Source organism: Peromyscus californicus, unplaced genomic scaffold (assembly GCF_007827085.1).
Source record: "Peromyscus californicus insignis strain IS unplaced genomic scaffold, ASM782708v3 Scaffold_16__1_contigs__length_79575227, whole genome shotgun sequence".
Taxonomy (NCBI): domain Eukaryota; kingdom Metazoa; phylum Chordata; class Mammalia; order Rodentia; family Cricetidae; genus Peromyscus; species Peromyscus californicus.
This window is the reverse complement of record NW_026294458.1, coordinates 20,640,495-20,658,667: the sequence shown is the minus strand read 5'-3', so window position 1 is coordinate 20,658,667 and position 18,173 is coordinate 20,640,495. Positions and strand designations below refer to the sequence as shown.

The 18,173-nt window shown below is 44.4% G+C and overlaps 1 protein-coding gene across 2 annotated transcripts in view; it reads left to right on the top strand.

Moving 5' to 3' along the window:
* Casr (calcium sensing receptor) overlaps nt 1-18,173 on the top strand; it is a 77,923-nt gene that overhangs the window by 43,675 nt on the left and 16,075 nt on the right. For both annotated transcript variants that reach the window (XM_052740615.1, XM_052740614.1), the window contains exons 2-4: nt 3,193-3,618; nt 6,795-7,101; nt 11,902-12,786. In XM_052740615.1, the coding sequence (XP_052596575.1) occupies nt 3,434-3,618; nt 6,795-7,101; nt 11,902-12,786 (1,377 nt within the window). In that variant the 5' untranslated portion in view covers nt 3,193-3,433. The remainder of the gene's footprint in view (nt 1-3,192; nt 3,619-6,794; nt 7,102-11,901; nt 12,787-18,173) is intronic.

Here is an 18,173-nt window from a genome sequence, read left to right as displayed (position 1 = left end):
GTCCAGTGGTGACTAGAGTCTTAACCTGCAGAGCCGGCATTCCCTAGAGTGTGGCTCCGGGTTCCAGGGGGACCTCAGCTGTCACATCCACCTCCACGCAGCAGAGCAAGGGAAGCAGAATCGGGGGTGAAGAACCCGCTCCACACAGCCCAGCAAGGCTTGCATGATTCACTGCAAAGGGACAAAGCTGAGGCTGGAACCTGAGGATGGTGGGACAGGCCCTAAGCCTTGAGGCTGAGGCAGGAGACTCTCAAGTTTGAGGACAGCCTGGGCTACACAGGGAGTTCTAACAAGACCTGTTTCAACAGCTAAACAATAAAAATTTCCTCACACTGGGAAGGCAAGTTGCGGGGGGAAATGTATAAATTCAGGTAAAAAAAAAAAAATGACTTTAGATGCCCTTGGAAATTTGGTGAGTTTCCAATTTGGGAGAATTAGGTGGATTCTGGGGAGATTTAGGAAGAAGGCTCCACGGCGGGCCTGTGTGAAGGGTGATCATGGGAGGGCCGGGAAACAAGGATGAGTCCTCGGCTTGTTTCTTGGTGGGTAGGAAATCATTTTCTGTAATATAAAACAAGCAATTGGGGGGTAGGTGAGCTTAGGGCATGCTAAGATGAAGCAGCTTGGGAGGAAATGGAGAGTCTAGCTGACAGTACAGTCCTTGGCCCTGAACTTGAGAAAAGACTGCATTGATATTTTGAGCCAACATCAAAAAGCAAGCGGTATTTGACCCCCACAGCAGGGGTCTGCTGGGATGGGCACAGCACAGGGCTCTCAGCAGGCCGATCAGGCTACAGCAGAAAGGCTTCCTCAGAATCTGTGACTGATCCACAATGAACCTGAATCCTTCACCACAGGGCTCCTCATACCTCTTCACTTCTCACCACTTTTTCCTGAAAAAAAAAAAAATGATACGGCTTTATATGGACATATAAAATAGTCACACAAATAAAATCTCTATTGATAATAAATCAGAAATAAAGGTATCTAAAGCAGTTATTTAATGGTCTAGTTTCATCCTGTTACTGTGAAACAAACAAACAAACAAACAAACAAAAAACCTCACACCTTTAATCCCAGCACTTGAGGCAGATGCAAGAGGATCTCTGTGAGTTCTGATCTACAGAGTGAGTTCCAGGACAGGCACCAAAACTACACAGAGAAACCCTGTCTTGAAAAAACAAACAAAAACAAAACAAAACAAACAAACAAAAAAGTAACTTAGTGGAAGAAAAGGGTTTATTTCATCTTACACTTGAAGATCAAAGTTCGTCACTGAGGGAGGTCAAGGCAGGAGCTCAAGCCAGGAACCTGGAGCAGAATCATGAAGGAGTGCTGCTTACAGGCTCCCTGACAGGGTCATAATTAGCCAACTTTCCTCTACAGCCCAGGACCACCTACCTATGAAGGGTGCCATTCTAAGTGGGCGGGGCCCTCCTGCACTAATTAATCAAGACAGTCCCGAGTGGATATGCCCACAGGGGATCTTATATGGGCAATTTCTAAATCAAGACTCTACTCAAATAACTCTAGGCTAAGTCAAGTTGGCAATTAAGGCTAACTGAGAGCCAGGCATGATAGTGCATGTCTTTGATCCTACCTCTCGGGAGGCAGAGGCAGGTGGGTCTCTGTGAGTTTGAGGCCAACCTGGTCTACATAGAGAGCTCCAGGCCAGCCAGGCCTATAAAGAGATCCTGTATTTAAAAAAAAATACTATAGGACATTTAGTATGCATATAATTTTAACATGTATTAAAGACAACAGAAATTTGCATACTAATAAGATGGATGTGCTTATTTATTTTTATATAAAAAATTAAATCTCAGCTAAAAACAATGCCTCATCTTCAATGTTCTTCAGAGTTCTTTGATAATTGATTTATAATCATCAATGCCGATCATGCCACTTCGTATAAATATGTGGTACAAAATGGCAGAAATCTGTTCAGGACCATTTCAGAAACTGTTGAAAATTTGCCCCAACCCCACGCCAAAATCTGTTGAATGTTTGTTTGTTTGTTTGTTTGTTTGTTTTTAAGACATTCAAGACACAATACAATCTGAAGATACAACCATTGATACATGCCAAGGAACGGCAATAGAGACATATTAAATACGTCTGTTTTCCTCTACTAAACCCTTATGTTTAAGAGCGGAAAACTTGGGATGTTTAACAAAACACTGCAGCTCATACACACGATCGCCTTAAGAGGAGGCCTTTCCAGAAGCATTAGGTTGTCACCTAGTGTGATGGCATGCTAGCACCAAAGTACTTGTGTGTTCAGAACCAAGGCTGTGGTGAAGTCACATGACACAGCCTGGGCAGGTGCTACCAGAAGCACCTCAGATCCATCATGCATTTGATCTGGAATTAATTTCTGGCCAATGCTTCTTCATAAAATCTTAACTATTGCCAAAATTTGTTTTCCTTTTAAAACTGAACTCAGGGGTTAGAGGGAGGGTATGTTTGACACTGCACATGTTAAGATCAAAGGACAACATTTAAGAGTCCATTATTCTCCGTTTTCAGGAATTGAACTCAGATCCTCAGGGTGTCAGCTTATGTAGCAAGCACTTTTACTCACTGAGCCGTCTTGCTGGCCCTTGTCAAAATTTCCAGGCTCCCCCACATTCAATCGCATGACCTGCTAAGTTACAACCTACCATGCAAGAGGCTGTGTTTCATACTAACTGTTCTTAAAAGCCTTGTAAACTGTTACCTAACAAACTGGGAACAGAGATCTTAACTAAAAGGGGTGAGGCTATCAAAATAAATGAGGAAGGAATGAGTGATCTTTTCTGACATTTTTGCTTGATCTGAAGTCAGATTTAAACTTAAATGTAACTTGTTCTGTGTTTTCTATAGGAACATACAGGAACATATAGGAATAAAGTATCATTGGTATTTTGAACTGAAGGAGCTGCTACTTTGGGGACATTTCCATGCATCCTTCATGCAGAAGGATGAGTGGTTTATGGTCAGCAGCTGCAGAGCAGGCCGCGTTTATGGGTGGCCTCTCAGAACTGGATACCGTCCTTCTGCAATGTGGGCGACTGAAATTTTCTGTGTCTCACACACAGTTTAGTAAAACTGTGATTCTAAGCCACAGAAATTCTGAGCTACCTCTGTCATGGTACGAAGATGGGATGTAGGTTTGCCTGAATCCATTTTGTCTCTCTCTCTTTTTTTTAGAAAGCATCTGGGGCAGTCTCTACATGATGTCGCTTCTCAGGACTGGAGGACCACCCACCCTACACTTCTGCCATGGAGAGGGCAGAAATGGAGAAGCAAACGCAATCACTTCTATTCCGTCATTAACCACTCTGTAGACATGTGTCCCCATCAGAAGGCGTGAACTGCACCAAGGGGGAGAGTTCTCGTGCCCCCAGACCACTAGCACCTTCTACTGTCCCCCTAGGGGGAAGGCAGAGCCATGGCACCTTATAGCTGCTGTTTGGCCCTCTTGGCTCTCGCCTGGCACTCCTCTGCCTATGGGCCTGACCAGCGAGCCCAAAAGAAGGGGGACATTATCCTTGGGGGTCTCTTTCCTATCCATTTTGGAGTAGCAGCCAAAGATCAAGATCTGAAGTCAAGACCAGAGTCCGTGGAGTGCATTAGGTAAGGCAGGCTGCATTGGGGATCTGTCCATCTCTGGGTGGATGGAGAAAAGCTGCACCAGACACAAAGGAACATTAAAAACCTTTTTTCACTTGGAAAACAATGGGTTATCATGCGGAGGCGTACTGACTCCTCCCTTTTCTTTCCGTAAAGAAGTCTTTTTCCAAAAAAATAAAATGCCAAGGGTATCCAATAGAAAACACCAGGCCTGCCTAGGGCCAATCATTTGGTAGCCAGAGAGCATCATTGTCCACCTAGTGACAGCATCTGGCAGCCTGTTGCTCAATGCAAGACCAAGAAGGAGCTGAGCAGGGTGGTACATATTGCAATTCCAGCAAAGAAGCTGGAGGATTGAGAGTTCCAGGGTACATAGCAGGACCCTGGCTCAGTAGCAGGACCCTGGCTCAGTAGCAGGACCTTGTTTCAAAAACACAAACAAATAAAAAAGATAACAAGGGCTGGGAATTTCACCTAGTGGTACAGCCTTTTCTACAATACACTTGAATTCTATCCACAACAATGCAAAATGAATGAATGTATCCATTCATCAATTGAGCGATTAAAACTGTATAGAAGGAAGTCCGTTTTTGCTCTTGTAACTTTCATAGTAAGTTTCCCTCGAACCCAGATGCTCCAGTGAGTGATCCGTAAGTATCTGCTACTTTGCCTTTTTCTGCTGTTCACCTTTGATACAGAAATTTAGTTCAGAGAAACAGTGTAGCCACCAAGACTCAAGCGAGCACTTTCCAAATACAGCCCACAGCATTTTGAAACTTCTTCTGTTAAAACATCTTTCTCATAAAAAGCAGAACCTCTTCCCTCTATCCTCTTGCCCACGCTACCCACCTTTGACCCTGTCACGCACAGAGAACGTACCTGGCGTAGATGAGACATCACAGATGGCTTAGGTATCTTGAGGCCTCTCAAAACATCTGAAGGCAGCTAATATGTCCGCCTAAATCTTTTCTTCTCCAAGCCCATCGTCTCGGTTTTCCCATCAGCTCCTCTTACACGTGATTTCTTTTAGGCCCTCACTACCCTGTCCCCCATCTATTGCTCTCTCCTTGACTGTGACCCTTTAGAATGTGGCTTCCAGCCACAGCTCCGTAGTAGGATGTGATTGCCGCAGTGTCACCTCCACTAGCTGGGAGACACCTCAGAGGCCATGAGCTCACGTCACATGTGACTCGGCTCCTCAGAGAACAGCGCTTTCCCTCTGCACCTTGCGGCTTTGAGAAGGGTCCAGCATTTCACCTTGAGCTTCCTGGAAAATGAAGTGAAAGATCAACGTTATCCCAACAAAATTGGATTTCTGTTCATGGCCGTCAGGGCAGCCAGTGACGTTTTCACATTTTTTTTTCTCAAGAATATGGAAAAAATTAAGTGTAAACTTGTACTAATATGTATCCTGCATATGACCCACATGGACAAACACTGTCTGAGTTGTTTCTAATGGAACAGACATCAAAACAAACAAGGAACTTGCCCTGGAAATGTATTAAAGACAGAGAAATCAGTATAGCAGTGGTTTTATCAAGAAAAAAAAAAAAACACTTAGTTACATTTTAAAAATAATTCAGTATCTCCTAATAATTTTACAAGTGTGAAAAAAGTAATTAAATAACGAAAGAAACGTGAAGTGACCAGGCACTTGGTCTAACCACATTCGGGGTTAGACCAAGAACTCTGGAACCATGACCATCTGACCATCTGGTGGAATACAGTGAGTCAGGATTCTCCTCCTGTCTCTGAGTTTGAGTTGTGGGCCCACAACACAGAGGAGGAGCCTGCCCCATGTGACGGTTTTTCCGCTGGACCCCCATTCACTGAGGCACCACATTTATTCATCCTTCACTCTCTTAAGCCTGGGAGAATAAGAACTGGCACCATTTCTTTGTTGGCTTATTTGATTTTTATTTAAAATAATTTTCTTTGAAAGGCAGTAATGATCATTTTTTAAAACAGGAATTATAAATTAGCCCAAAGCATGCAATTCTTTTGTTTTGTTTTGTTTTTTTCAAGACAGGGTTTCTCTGTGTAACTTTCTCTGTGTAAGCTATCTTGGAACTCCCTTTGTAGACGTAGCTGGCCTCAAACTCACAGAGATCTGCCTGTCTCTTCTGAGTGCTGGGATTAAAGGCATGTGTTACCTCTGCCCGGGAAGCGTTCGGTTCTTAAGGCATCTCATACCCCATCTGTATGTGGTCTTCAAATACTTATTTATCTACAAAGGGTTGATTCTGTTTGCTACTTTCGCCTCCAGGAATGTCACAGTCTAAATCTGTGACAAGTCTGCACAGCTGGGGTTGTTTTCAGGCTCCCACACACTAATATCCTGATCTAGTGACAGTCCCCTGGTGACTTTTCTTTTCTTTTTTTCTTTATTCTTTTTTTTTAATTAAGAGATTTTCTATTCACCCTACACACCAACCACAGATTCCCCTGTCCTCCCTCCTCCTGCCCCCCAGCATTCCCCCCAACCCACCCCCCACTCCCACCCCCTCCAAGGCAAGGCCTCCCATGGGGAGTCAGCAGAGCCCGGCACACTCAGGTGAGGCAGGTCCAAGCCCCTCCTTCCTGCACCAAGGCCACACAAAGTATCCCACCATAGGCATCCGAATACCCTAACTGTCATCATAGAACCCTCATCCAGGGACTGAAGGAAGCAGATGCAGAGATCCGTGGCTGACCTTTTTTTTTTTTTTTTTTTTTTTTTTTTTTTTTTTTTTTTTTTTAAGGCAAAGACTTGCTATGCAGCTCAGGGCTGGCCTGAAACCCACAACCTTTCTGCTCCAACCTGCCAAGGGCTGCCACTCACACAAGGCCTGCACCATCACACCCAGCCATGCCTTCCCTTCACTAAAATCCTTCAGCCAGCTACTGCCGATTTTATGCTAGAGATCGCAACTAAAAATTATTCAATCAAGTATCAAAATAATCCTTTCTGTTATTGTCCCCTAATTCAAAGGGACACACTTGCTAGGAATTTTGCCTGTCTCGTGACACCTTTAAAGCCAGCCTAACTGGAAAATGTCGTCTTCTGTTTTCACACAAAGGCTCTTGAACCTCAAAGGCACGTCACAACACTGCTTGGTAATTCAAGCACAGCCCAGGCGGCCCTTGCGCTAAGAGCTGACCACGGTCTACCAATACTTACTTCCGTGTCTTCCTTCCAGGTATAACTTCCGTGGATTTCGATGGTTACAAGCCATGATATTTGCCATAGAGGAGATAAACAGCAGCCCCGCCCTTCTTCCCAACATGACGCTGGGCTACAGGATATTCGACACCTGCAACACCGTCTCCAAGGCCTTGGAGGCTACCCTGAGTTTTGTTGCCCAGAACAAAATCGACTCTTTGAACCTGGATGAGTTCTGCAACTGCTCAGAACACATCCCTTCGACTATTGCGGTGGTGGGAGCAACCGGCTCGGGTGTCTCCACGGCAGTAGCCAACCTGTTGGGGCTCTTCTACATCCCCCAGGTACTGATGCCTTCCTTTCTAAGACATATTTTTTATTATTTTTAAGTGTGTGTGTGTGTGTGTGTGTGTGTGTGTGTGTGAGTGTGTGTGCATGTGTGCGTGTGCGCGCGTGCGTGAAGGTATGTGCATGCGTGCCAGTGCCTTCAGAGACCAGAGGTGTCAGATCTCCTGGAACTGGAATTTCAAGTGGTTGTGAGCCACCCAACATGGGTGTTGGGAATCAAACTAAGGTTCTCTCAAAGAACAGTTCAACCATTTAATCACCGAGCCATCCTTCCAGTCCAGCTGGCATCTCCGGAGATGGGCACCAGAGGCAGAGAGGAGGAGAAGCTGGTTTGGAAAATCATGTGCTAGCAATGTCCTTTCTGGCTTTCCCTGGGCACAAAGGTAGTCACAACAGTGGAATATGAGCACCAGAAGTCCCTGAGACCTTCTCTGCTCCTCCAGTACTCTTTTAAACATAACTTGCATGTATACAGCTTGATCTTTTTTTTTTTTTTCCTGTTATTTCCCAGTTCACTCCTTTAGTAACTGACATTTTATTTTTACCAAAAAGAGTAAGGTCCTATGATGTGAGTCTCACTGTTCAAACCAAAAATATCTGCCCCTAATTCTGATCCCTCAACATTTCTTCTTCCCTATCATCAGCTTTAGCTCAGAGGGAAATAAAGCATGTTTCCCCATAAAACAGAAGTGTAATCACTGTCCCACACGTTCTGAAATGGAGCGTACTCTAATTCCCCCAACAAATATTTACAGAGTGTGTATGAACAAACAGTCTCCATCCTGCAGGAACTCAGCCTGGGTGGTAAGTAGGTGCATTTTCAAATACCAATCATTCACCAAAGCAAGTATTTTATAAGCATCGATTCAAAGTTGTATTCCTCCTCTACCATACCAAACGACAGCCAGCTCTAAATGCCATTTTATTACCTGATTTTCCCCTTTAGTGCTATGGCCCATCAAGCCAACCTTTCTTGGAATTAATAATTATAGATCTATTACATCACTTTATTGTAGTGAGAATTGCAAGAAGCTTAAATGTCCATGTCCATCAGCTTGGTTGTGGTATTAGCATTCAACTGTAAATTAAAGATCAGACTTAGATTTTTTTTTTCGGTGTTTAATATTTGAAATTTAATCTGAAATTCATATGAATAAATTCCCATTTCTCTTCTCACAAAGGGGTCTGCTTCTCTGCCGACAGCCTCAACCCTTTTGCAGACATGTAACAACACAGGCATTCTTGTCTTTTGTGGATGGAACCCTTACTTTCAGGAAGTAAAGATGTTCCCCATAAGAAAGCCTGGTCTTTGTCATTTTTGTACCAAGATGTTTTGACCCAGTCCCCACCAGACGTGTTGGGCATGTTTAAATATGTGCAGCATTGTTTTAAATGCACCAGGATCATAAGTTGTTATCCCATAGCCAAGTGGTAGAAGATGGAAATGGCAACAGATTTAAAAAAAAAAAAAGGAAGAAAGAAAGAAAGAAAAAGAGAAAAAGAAAAAAGGAATGTGAAGGGTAGCGCTTCATTTCTGCATGGCTAGAATGAAAGACAAGAGCGTGAATGATGGAAGGGATAAGAAGAAGGCAGTGGGATGCGGGCAGTGATGCACACACTGGGAGTTTTTTTGTTTTGTTTGGTTTGGTTTGGTTTGGTTTTTCGAGACAGGGTTTCTCTGTGTAGCTTTGCGCCTTTCCTGGAACTCACTTGGTAGCCCAGGCTGGCCTCGAACTCACAGAGATCCGCCTGCCTCTGCCTGCCGAGTGCTGGGATTAAAGGCGTGCACCTCCACCGCCCGGCTCACACTGTGAGTTTGAGACCAGACCGCTCTACGTAGTGAGTTCCAGCGCTACCTACAGAGTGATACTCTGTCTCAAAACAACAACAACAGCAAAACCTATAGTGATTACCAGTCAAGTTATTGTGTTCATCTTCATCAGGAGTTCTTTTACTGTGGCTTCATGTTAGAATCACTCAGGGAGCTTTAAAAAAAAATCCCTCTGCCTGGGTCTGTCCTGCAGACGTTGTGGTTAAAGAGGCTAGGATACAGCCTATCTGGAACTTTGATGCTTCCCCAGCGAGCGACATTGCAGAGCAAGGAAGCGGTGCTCTGTGGGTAGGGCCACATGCCCGGCCCTGTTACTTACATCAGTCATGCCACCAAAAGGCTGTAACAAAAAAGACCAGCTGGAAGAAACTGGTCAGAACAGGTTTCCAAATTATCCACGTAGTTTTCCCCCTCTGTCAAGAAAAGTTGGATGTGTTTTTAAGGCCTTTTCTTTGAAGGACACTGAGTGACATTTATTTGACTTTATAGGTGGCCAAAATTATACTAAATACATTAAGAGAATATATCCATGAGAGATAGTTTGGGTTTTAATTTGTATTCCTGTATGACCATTTTTGTTCCATTTTTTTTTCAAAAGAAAATAAAGAAATGACCAATGGTGGGCAGATATTAGAGATGGTAAATTTTGTCCTTGCAAAACCCTGACTCTGAAGCCAGTTTTTTAGATCTACAAAGCTTTCAAAAATTAATAATGTGGGTGTGATGGTGATCTGGCTAGGACATCTGTCACCCCATTGATCATCAGGGTCGATTTGGCTGATCGGGCTGGCTAGGCAGATATCCCCTTCCTCCCTCTCCACTCCATATACATTCTTCCTGAAGCTATTCACATGGTCAAGGAGGACCCTCCCTGATTGGAGGAGGACCAGTCAGTCGAGGGTGGGGGGTTATGTATACAAGTAGCTGTGCTCCCGGGCTAGAACCTCCAAAGAGGTTCTCAAAGACTAATAATATGTACACAAATCATTCCCTCTAGTGACCTATATCCTGAAACTCTGCGGGAGCAGGAGGGGATTATTCGGATTTAAAAAGCTGTCAGTTTCATATTACAGCTTCTAAGATCAAAACCCTGCCAGAGAAGCTACGCTTGCCTTTGGCAAATTTGGTTGAGTCTTTCCTAGGCCAGTATCTTTGACATTTTTCATATATAGACTCTTAATCGATGAAAAGAAGCCTAGTAGGAATGTTTACTTTAAAACATTGCCCAAACAAAGCTAATTAGTAGAAGTATCCGAAAAGTGTTCCTGTGGGTCTCCTCCACTTGTTTTCTGGAAGCTCGAGTGTGCTTTAGGAAACCAGTGAACAACCCCTGTCAAATGCTGCTTCACTTCCCAGAAGGACTCTGTGAAGGGGACAGCTGCCCTGTTCATCAGAAGAAATGCTCTAATAACTCGGGACTCCCTAGCGGGTAAGCTGTGATGACACCCAGGGTGCTACTAGGGGCCCAAGCAGAGGTGTTGATCCTCTGCAGCTTTGAGGCATGGAGTGTGACCTGGGGAGAAGCGACTCTTGGTTAACCAGCTCTTCCATTGACAATCTTCTGTGCCATGATTTTTTTTTGTTTTTGTTTGTTTGTTTCTTTGTTTTTGGAGACAATGATTCTCTGTGCAACAGCTCTGGCTGTCCTGGAACTCACTCTATAGACCAGGCTGGCCTCCAACTCACAGACATTCACCTGCCTCTGCCTCCCGGAGTGCTGGGATTAAAGACCACCACCACCCAGCTCAACCACAATATTTTTCTAAAACATTGCAGAGCTCTGTCCTACCTAATGGTATCTGAGCTCTTTCCAAGCAGTGATCTCTGAACATCACAGAATTTCTTTCCTTGATGGACACCCACGAACAAACATAGACCTGCCTACAGTGCAGAGTGGGGCCTACCAACAGCATGCCTTCTCTGGGCTTCCTTTTCAGCCTCTATAACGTTTTTGAGATTCACATCAGAGGGTAGTAGGCAAGGAGGTTTAGTCCTCACCTGCAGCTGAACAAAGGGCTTTGTATGGTGGGTGAACCACTGAGAAGTTGGAGGAAAGGGTGTTTTTCTGATGACATTTGGTGATGTTCGTTATTGCTATTGAGGTTTGGGGTAACTGAGCTTACATCCTGAGCTTGATTGATTTACCTGAGCCTAAAGGCTAAAGAGTTCTCAGAATTCCCCGTAATTGGTGTTAATTTCATCTAAAGAGCAGGGACAAGTAGGAGAGGAATGCAGGAAATAACTGGGAAATGGGAAGAGAGAAAATGAGCAAGGAGGAGGAAGGACCTCTTTGGGGGTCCTCTGAAGAGTCTCAAATTTATAATCATAGGAAAGCTGATTCTCCCAGAGGAGGGTTATGTACAAAGCATTCACAACAGTGTGGGGAGATGTAATGTTCAGATCAAAACCTGGGCCCAAAGCCATGCAGTCCTGGCGCATGCCTTTAATCCCAGCACTTGGGAGGCAGAGCCAGACGTATGTCTATGAGTTCGAGGCCAGCCTGGTCTACAGAGCGAGATGCAGGACAGGCACTAAAACTACACAGAGAAACCCTGTCTCCAAAAACAAACAACAACAACAACAAAAAAAAAAAAACACCTGGGCCCAACAGGCAAAGCATGTGCCAAGTGAACACATGGATCTAATGTAACCAAAGAGGTGTGTCAGAGGAAGCTAGAAGGCATGGGGATGGGGGTCACAAGACTCCTTGAAGAGATCAGCACATTTCACTATGGAGGGGTTAAGGCTATTGCTAGGCCCAATTTTGAAGGCATTATCATGAAGAATCATGCACTGGGAACTAACAGGTACTTGGGGGGTTCACGTTGGGGTGGAACTATGTGATTTTTCTCAGATATCCATCCTGCCCGCATTGAACTCCTTTGATAAGAGACCTTAAGGTAAGCCTTGAGACTCAGCTAGAACCTCATTTACGCACTCATTCTTCGTTCTCGACTTTCCCCAGGTGAGTTACGCCTCCTCCAGCAGGCTCCTCAGCAACAAGAACCAGTACAAATCCTTCCTCCGCACCATCCCCAACGATGAACACCAGGCCACCGCCATGGCGGACATTATCGAGTATTTCCGCTGGAACTGGGTGGGCACCATTGCCGCTGATGATGACTACGGCCGGCCAGGCATTGAGAAGTTCCGAGAGGAAGCAGAAGAGAGGGACATCTGCATTGACTTCAGCGAGCTTATCTCCCAATACTCTGACGAGGAAGAGATCCAGCAGGTGGTGGAAGTGATCCAGAACTCCACAGCCAAGGTCATCGTCGTTTTCTCCAGCGGCCCAGACCTAGAGCCCCTCATCAAGGAGATTGTGCGGCGCAACATCACAGGCAGGATCTGGCTGGCCAGTGAGGCCTGGGCCAGCTCCTCCTTGATTGCTATGCCCGAATACTTCCATGTGGTCGGGGGCACCATCGGGTTCGGTCTGAAGGCCGGGCAGATCCCAGGCTTCCGAGAATTCCTGCAGAAAGTCCATCCCAGGAAGTCTGTCCACAACGGTTTTGCCAAAGAGTTTTGGGAAGAAACATTTAACTGCCACCTGCAAGAAGGCGCTAAAGGACCTTTACCTGTGGACACATTCATAAGAAGTCATGAGGAAGGTGGTAACAGGTTAAGCAACAGCTCCACAGCCTTCCGACCCCCCTGCACAGGGGATGAGAACATCAGCAGTGTGGAGACCCCTTACATGGATTACGAACATTTACGGATATCCTACAACGTGTACTTAGCCGTCTACTCCATTGCCCATGCCCTGCAAGATATATATACCTGTTTACCTGGAAGAGGGCTTTTCACCAATGGGTCCTGTGCAGACATCAAGAAGGTTGAGGCCTGGCAGGTAAGTCTCTCACGTAGCTAGCAGTTCTCGGTGTGATAAAGCAGAATCGGGCTGACCCAGCAAAGAAATGTAATTATTTCCTTTTGTGTCACTGTGACCCAAAGCACCTGAGACACCAACTTAAAGGAGAATTTGTCCCAGCTCATGGTTTCCAAGGGTTCAGTTTATGGGACATTTGGTCCCATGTTCTTGGGAAGGACACCATAGCCATCATAGTATGTGGCATAAAAGCACCGTTCGCTCCCTGACCAACCAGGAAGCAAAGACAAGGACCTTCTAGCACTCATCTTCTCCCCTCCCCCCGAACCCCGTTCCATCCCCTCAGGTAGTGGGATGGTGCCAGCATCAGGATGAGTCTCTCCTCCTCAGCTAATCCTCTCTAAAGGCACTTTCATGGACACACTCAGGGGTATGCCTTCATCTCCCAGGTGACTCTAGGTCAGCTAAGACAGGGGTGAGTACAACCGGAGTGATCACAAAAGCTGCAATATCAAAATGATCACAAAGTAGAGCTTTGATTCATGAAAGCTTATCGAACATCTGAGAAACTAACTTTTACTAAACCGATGTTTGATGGACTGTTGCTGGAAAGCTACAGCTCAACTGATCGTTAATCCGATGTCCAGAACACCTAAAGCGTCACTCCTAAAGGTTCTCAAGTGTCTGGGAACTGATTTAGTGTGGCTTGAACAACCTGCCTTGTGAATAACCATCATTGGTTCAATACCTGTTCTAGTCCGTATGCTAACAAGAAGGAAAGTCATGCTGTGTTCAGACACTACACTTGTTATTATGTCACTCGGCCTGTGCTGGACTGGCCAGCAGGCCAGCTAAGCACAAGCTTGGGACACAAAGGTATGGAAGGCATGGCAAACCTAAAAAGGTAAATGTTTCAAAGGGAAACCAGCCCAAACTACAGAAAACTCAGGACTTAAGTGAAGGCCTTGCAGGTGTTTTACAGGGTAACGTTCAGTTGTCTTGAAGTTTTGAATTACACATGGAAGTGATATCACCGATGTCTGTCATCTCATGAACTTCCAAAGGAAACAACCAGGTCTGAATGATATCCTACATGGCTGCTCCTGTCCTGCATGTGAACTTTGGTTTTTTATTCGGACTCTGTTTTACACTCTTCGTATGTTTTTTTTTTTCTCGGTTCCAGATTTTATTAGAGAGACTTCATGAGAACGGAAGGGGGTGTCCCCTGACTTTAAATCAAATGATTCAGCTTCAGCAGCCCCTTTCTAAGCTGTGATGTTAGGCAAGCCAGGACTCTCTAAGCGACAGCTTCTTCCCCTGTAACACGGCCCTCGTGTCCAACCTGCTGTCCACCCAAGCTTCTTTTAAAGATGAGATGAGCTATGAAAGCAAGTTGTCAACTTGCAAGCTGTACACAGATGTGTGGTTATCACAGTAATCATTTGTATGTGTGGGTGTGTGGTGTATGTTCATGTGTGGGTGTAAGCACACGTGTCACGTGAATGCAGAAGCCAGAGATCAACTGTTGGGTGTCTTCTTCAATAGCCTAATTTTTTGAGACAAGGTCTCTCACTAACCCTGGAGCTCATTGACGGCCAATGAGCTTCTTAGCTCTGTCTCCTCCTTCCCTCCAATGCTATGATTACAGAGCTGTGCCATCCCATCTGGCCTTCTATGTAAGTGCTGGAAAGCTGAACCCGAGTCCTCGCATTTACATGTTAAGCATTTTACTGGCTGAGTCATCTCCCCAACCCTTATCATAGTGGTATCTTAATATACTCATAATCAATCAGTTGACAAAAATGATAAGTAGAACAGATTTATATACAGATCCCAACTACTTTTCAGGGACGATACCAAGAAACAAAGAGCGTGTAGCGTACGTGTGTTAATGTAGTGACTCACATGTGGTTCTAAGAAGTAACTGTCTGTGCTCATAAAACAAGCCAGGACTCACAGGTTCCCAGCCCCCTTGAGTGAGAAAATCTCACTCAAACATCACTGCCACCCCCCAAGTTCCTAATCTCTGTGGAGTAGCCAAACCTCCTTCTTCACACGGAACCAAGACCAAAGCAGACGGTTAAGCTACCATGGAGACTTCAGGAGTTATGCTTCCGTTCAGATTTGTGTTTGTTTGTCTGTCAAGACAGGGTTTCCCTGTGCAGCCCTGGCTGTCCTGGAACCCACTCTGTAGAGCAGGTTGACCTCGAACTCCCAGAGATCCACGTACCTCTGCTTCTTGAGTGCTGGGATTAAAGCTGTCAGCCACTACTGCCCGGCTCAGTTGCAGAATTTAAGATGAATTAAAAGACAGTCTCTGGGTGGTAAATATCATTGTCTTTCATCTCTTCCCATCTATGTTCCGTGAAAGGAAGACTTGGCTCTTGAACATGCTACAGGAGCCGGGTAGGGTTGAAGGAATAGAAGTTTCCAGTGAGAAATGTGACCCTCCAGTGACTCTTCTCCCAGGCAAGGAAGTAAGATGGCTGAAGGCAATGAGTCAAGCTTATTAGTAATGGAATAGAAAGCCCAAACCAAACTGACCTGCACAAAGTGGGGGGGTGGGAGGAAATTTTGTGGCTATTCTTGCTGCTCAGAAGTATTCCCGCCACAGGTGGTTCCGTCTCCACCTCTTTGTTCCTCACCCCCCCCCCAGTGTCCCTGTTTACAGCCTCTGTGGTAGCTTTAAGTTCAAAAAATTTAAGAAGGAGGGGTGGGTAAGGAATGAAAGTGAACCCTGAGCAAGGGGGATGAAGGGCACCTGGCACTAGCCAACATGTCTTCTGTTATTACCATAGTCTCCACTGAGCCCCAGAAGCCTCTGGACTCTCTAAGATCTTGGTCCCATCTCTCACTCTCAGCAGATGTAGTAGTAAGTAGTGACGGTCATTAGGAAGAGCTATGGAGAAGCCTACCACCTATATACAGTCTAATCCAAGAACCAGCTTGCAGTCAGCCATCTCGCAACTCTTTGCTTCTAAGCCACCTGCTCCGCATCACCCTTCCAGTCACTTATTAGTTTTTGGTGCAGAAATCTTGTTTTTCACTGGCTGTTGGCACAGCATCTTTGTCTTTCATCTCTTTGCGTCTATGTCCCATAAAAGGAAGACGTACGTCCCATAAAAGGTACACCCCAAGGAGCATCTCATTTTATTTCCAAGCTCTGTCTACCGTGAACTTTTCCTTTCCGTAAAAATTCATTTTCTCTTTTCAAGTCAGACTCCCAGGTATGTCCATTCTGTTCATTTTTCTTCCTCATTCTTGCTGGTTCCCCACCAAGCATACGCTTCTTCAATTGATGGAAAGTCCTACCTGTGAGTGCAGAGTTTCTAGCCTCTTTTGTCTGGCTAAACTCTAGTGATTCTTAGAATGTATGCAGATAGGTGCTTCCCATTCACACTCACAATGCATACCTCTTGGCTGTGGAGTCCTTGGGTGGGAATACCCCCAAAGGCCACAAGATGGAAATATCACCACAAGAAAGTGGAATTCTCAGAACTTGTATGCATTTGCCCTTCTTGGGGATACAGATGACCTTCTCAGAAGTAAGTGAATGCACTGTGATCCTGTGATGTCTCCATTTCTCTCCCTGATTGACTCATTCATTTTCCTCCCATCGCGCTACAAAGAAAATAAAAAGGTGACACATTGTGTTGATGTATGAATGCAAGAAGAATCTTATATTTTCTTTTTCAGCGGAATTATTTTATTCCTTCTGAAAACAGAAGAATGCTTTCTCTGGAAGAAATACTTAAGCACTTTTTTATTTTAGTTGCTTTTTATTGATGTATATTCATTGTGCATAGTGATGAGCTTCATAAAGACATTTTCGTTCAAATATGTCATGTACTTTGACCACATTCACCCTCCCATAATTCCCCTTTCTCCCCTTTCCTGAGCCCCATTCTTTCCCAGACGGTCTCACTTCTGCTTATAGATGAAATTTGTGTGTCTGTATAAAACCTAGGACCCACAAGTAAGAGAAAACATCAAAACATGTGATGTTTGTCTTTCTAAGTCTGGCTTATTTTGCTTAATCAGATCATATTTGTTTCTATCCATTTTCAGCTAATGATACAATTTCATTCTCATTTATGACTGATTAAAGCTCCATTGTGTATATATTCATATATATATATATATATATACATGTATGTGTATATATACATATACATGTATGTATTCATCTGTTGACAGATCTATTGTCATCAGACAGGCTGATTCAGTGATCTGGTTATGTGAATAGTCCTGCAGTGAACATGGATGCACAGGTATCTGTGGCATGCTGACCTGGACTCTTTGGATCCCCAGCCAAGGTCATATGGTAGTTTTACTTTCAGCTTTCTGGGGAAACTCTATACTGGCAGTCATAGTGGCTAGTCTAATCTACATTTTCATCAGCACTGTATAAACCCCTTTTCCCCACATCCTCACTCACTATAACTCAGTGGAAGAGAACTCACCTAGCAGTGATGAGGTTTTGCTTCAAATCCCAGTGCTATTTTTAAAAAATAGATGATTTTGTGTGTGCTGGGAATAACCAATGTAAAAACTCTCTCTCATTGTTATTAAGTGTAAAGTGATTTTTCACCTCTGTGTTCCCCATTACATGACTTAAAGGCAAAGTACTATACAGAATATATAAAGTGCTCAAATATAAAGCTTACAAGCCAGCCTGCCAAAAGAACTACTAAAGATATTTAAAGAGATAACTTAAGGGCTGGAGAGATAGCTCAGTGGTTAAGAGCACCATTGCTCTTCCAGAGGACCCGGGTTCAATTCCCAATATCCACATGGTGGCTCACAAGTATCTCTAATTCCAGTTGCAAGGGATTCAATGCCCTCTGCTTGCCTCGGCACATGGTACACAGACAGGAAATCAAACAAAACATCCATACACATAAAAGCTAACTATTTATTTTTAAAAGATAAATGGGGCTTCGTAGGCTGTAGAGACAGCTCAACAATTTAAGAGTACCGGCTGCTTGTTCTTCCAGAGGACTCAGATTCAATCCTAGCACCCACATAGGGACTTACAACCATTCTAAACTCCAGTCCCAGAGGATCCTTCACTGGCTTCTGGCTTCTGCCAACAGCAATCATGCACATGGTAAACCAAGATCCATGAAGGCAAAATACCCATCAACAGAATAAAACAATGATAATTTTTAAATTTTTTTAAAGAAATAAGACTTAGTAAGCAAATAATGAACTGTTACTGGACTAGACACAAATTTTGACTCAAATACATTTCTCAATCACATGACTACGGATAAAAGACTGCAATACCATCCAGGTTAGAATTTGAAGTAAAGAAGGAAATGGAAAATTCCATGCCTGAGGAACAGGTAGGATTTGTGAAGAAGGGTCTGTATGGAAGAATGCTGGGGTAAAGGTAAATGTAAAGT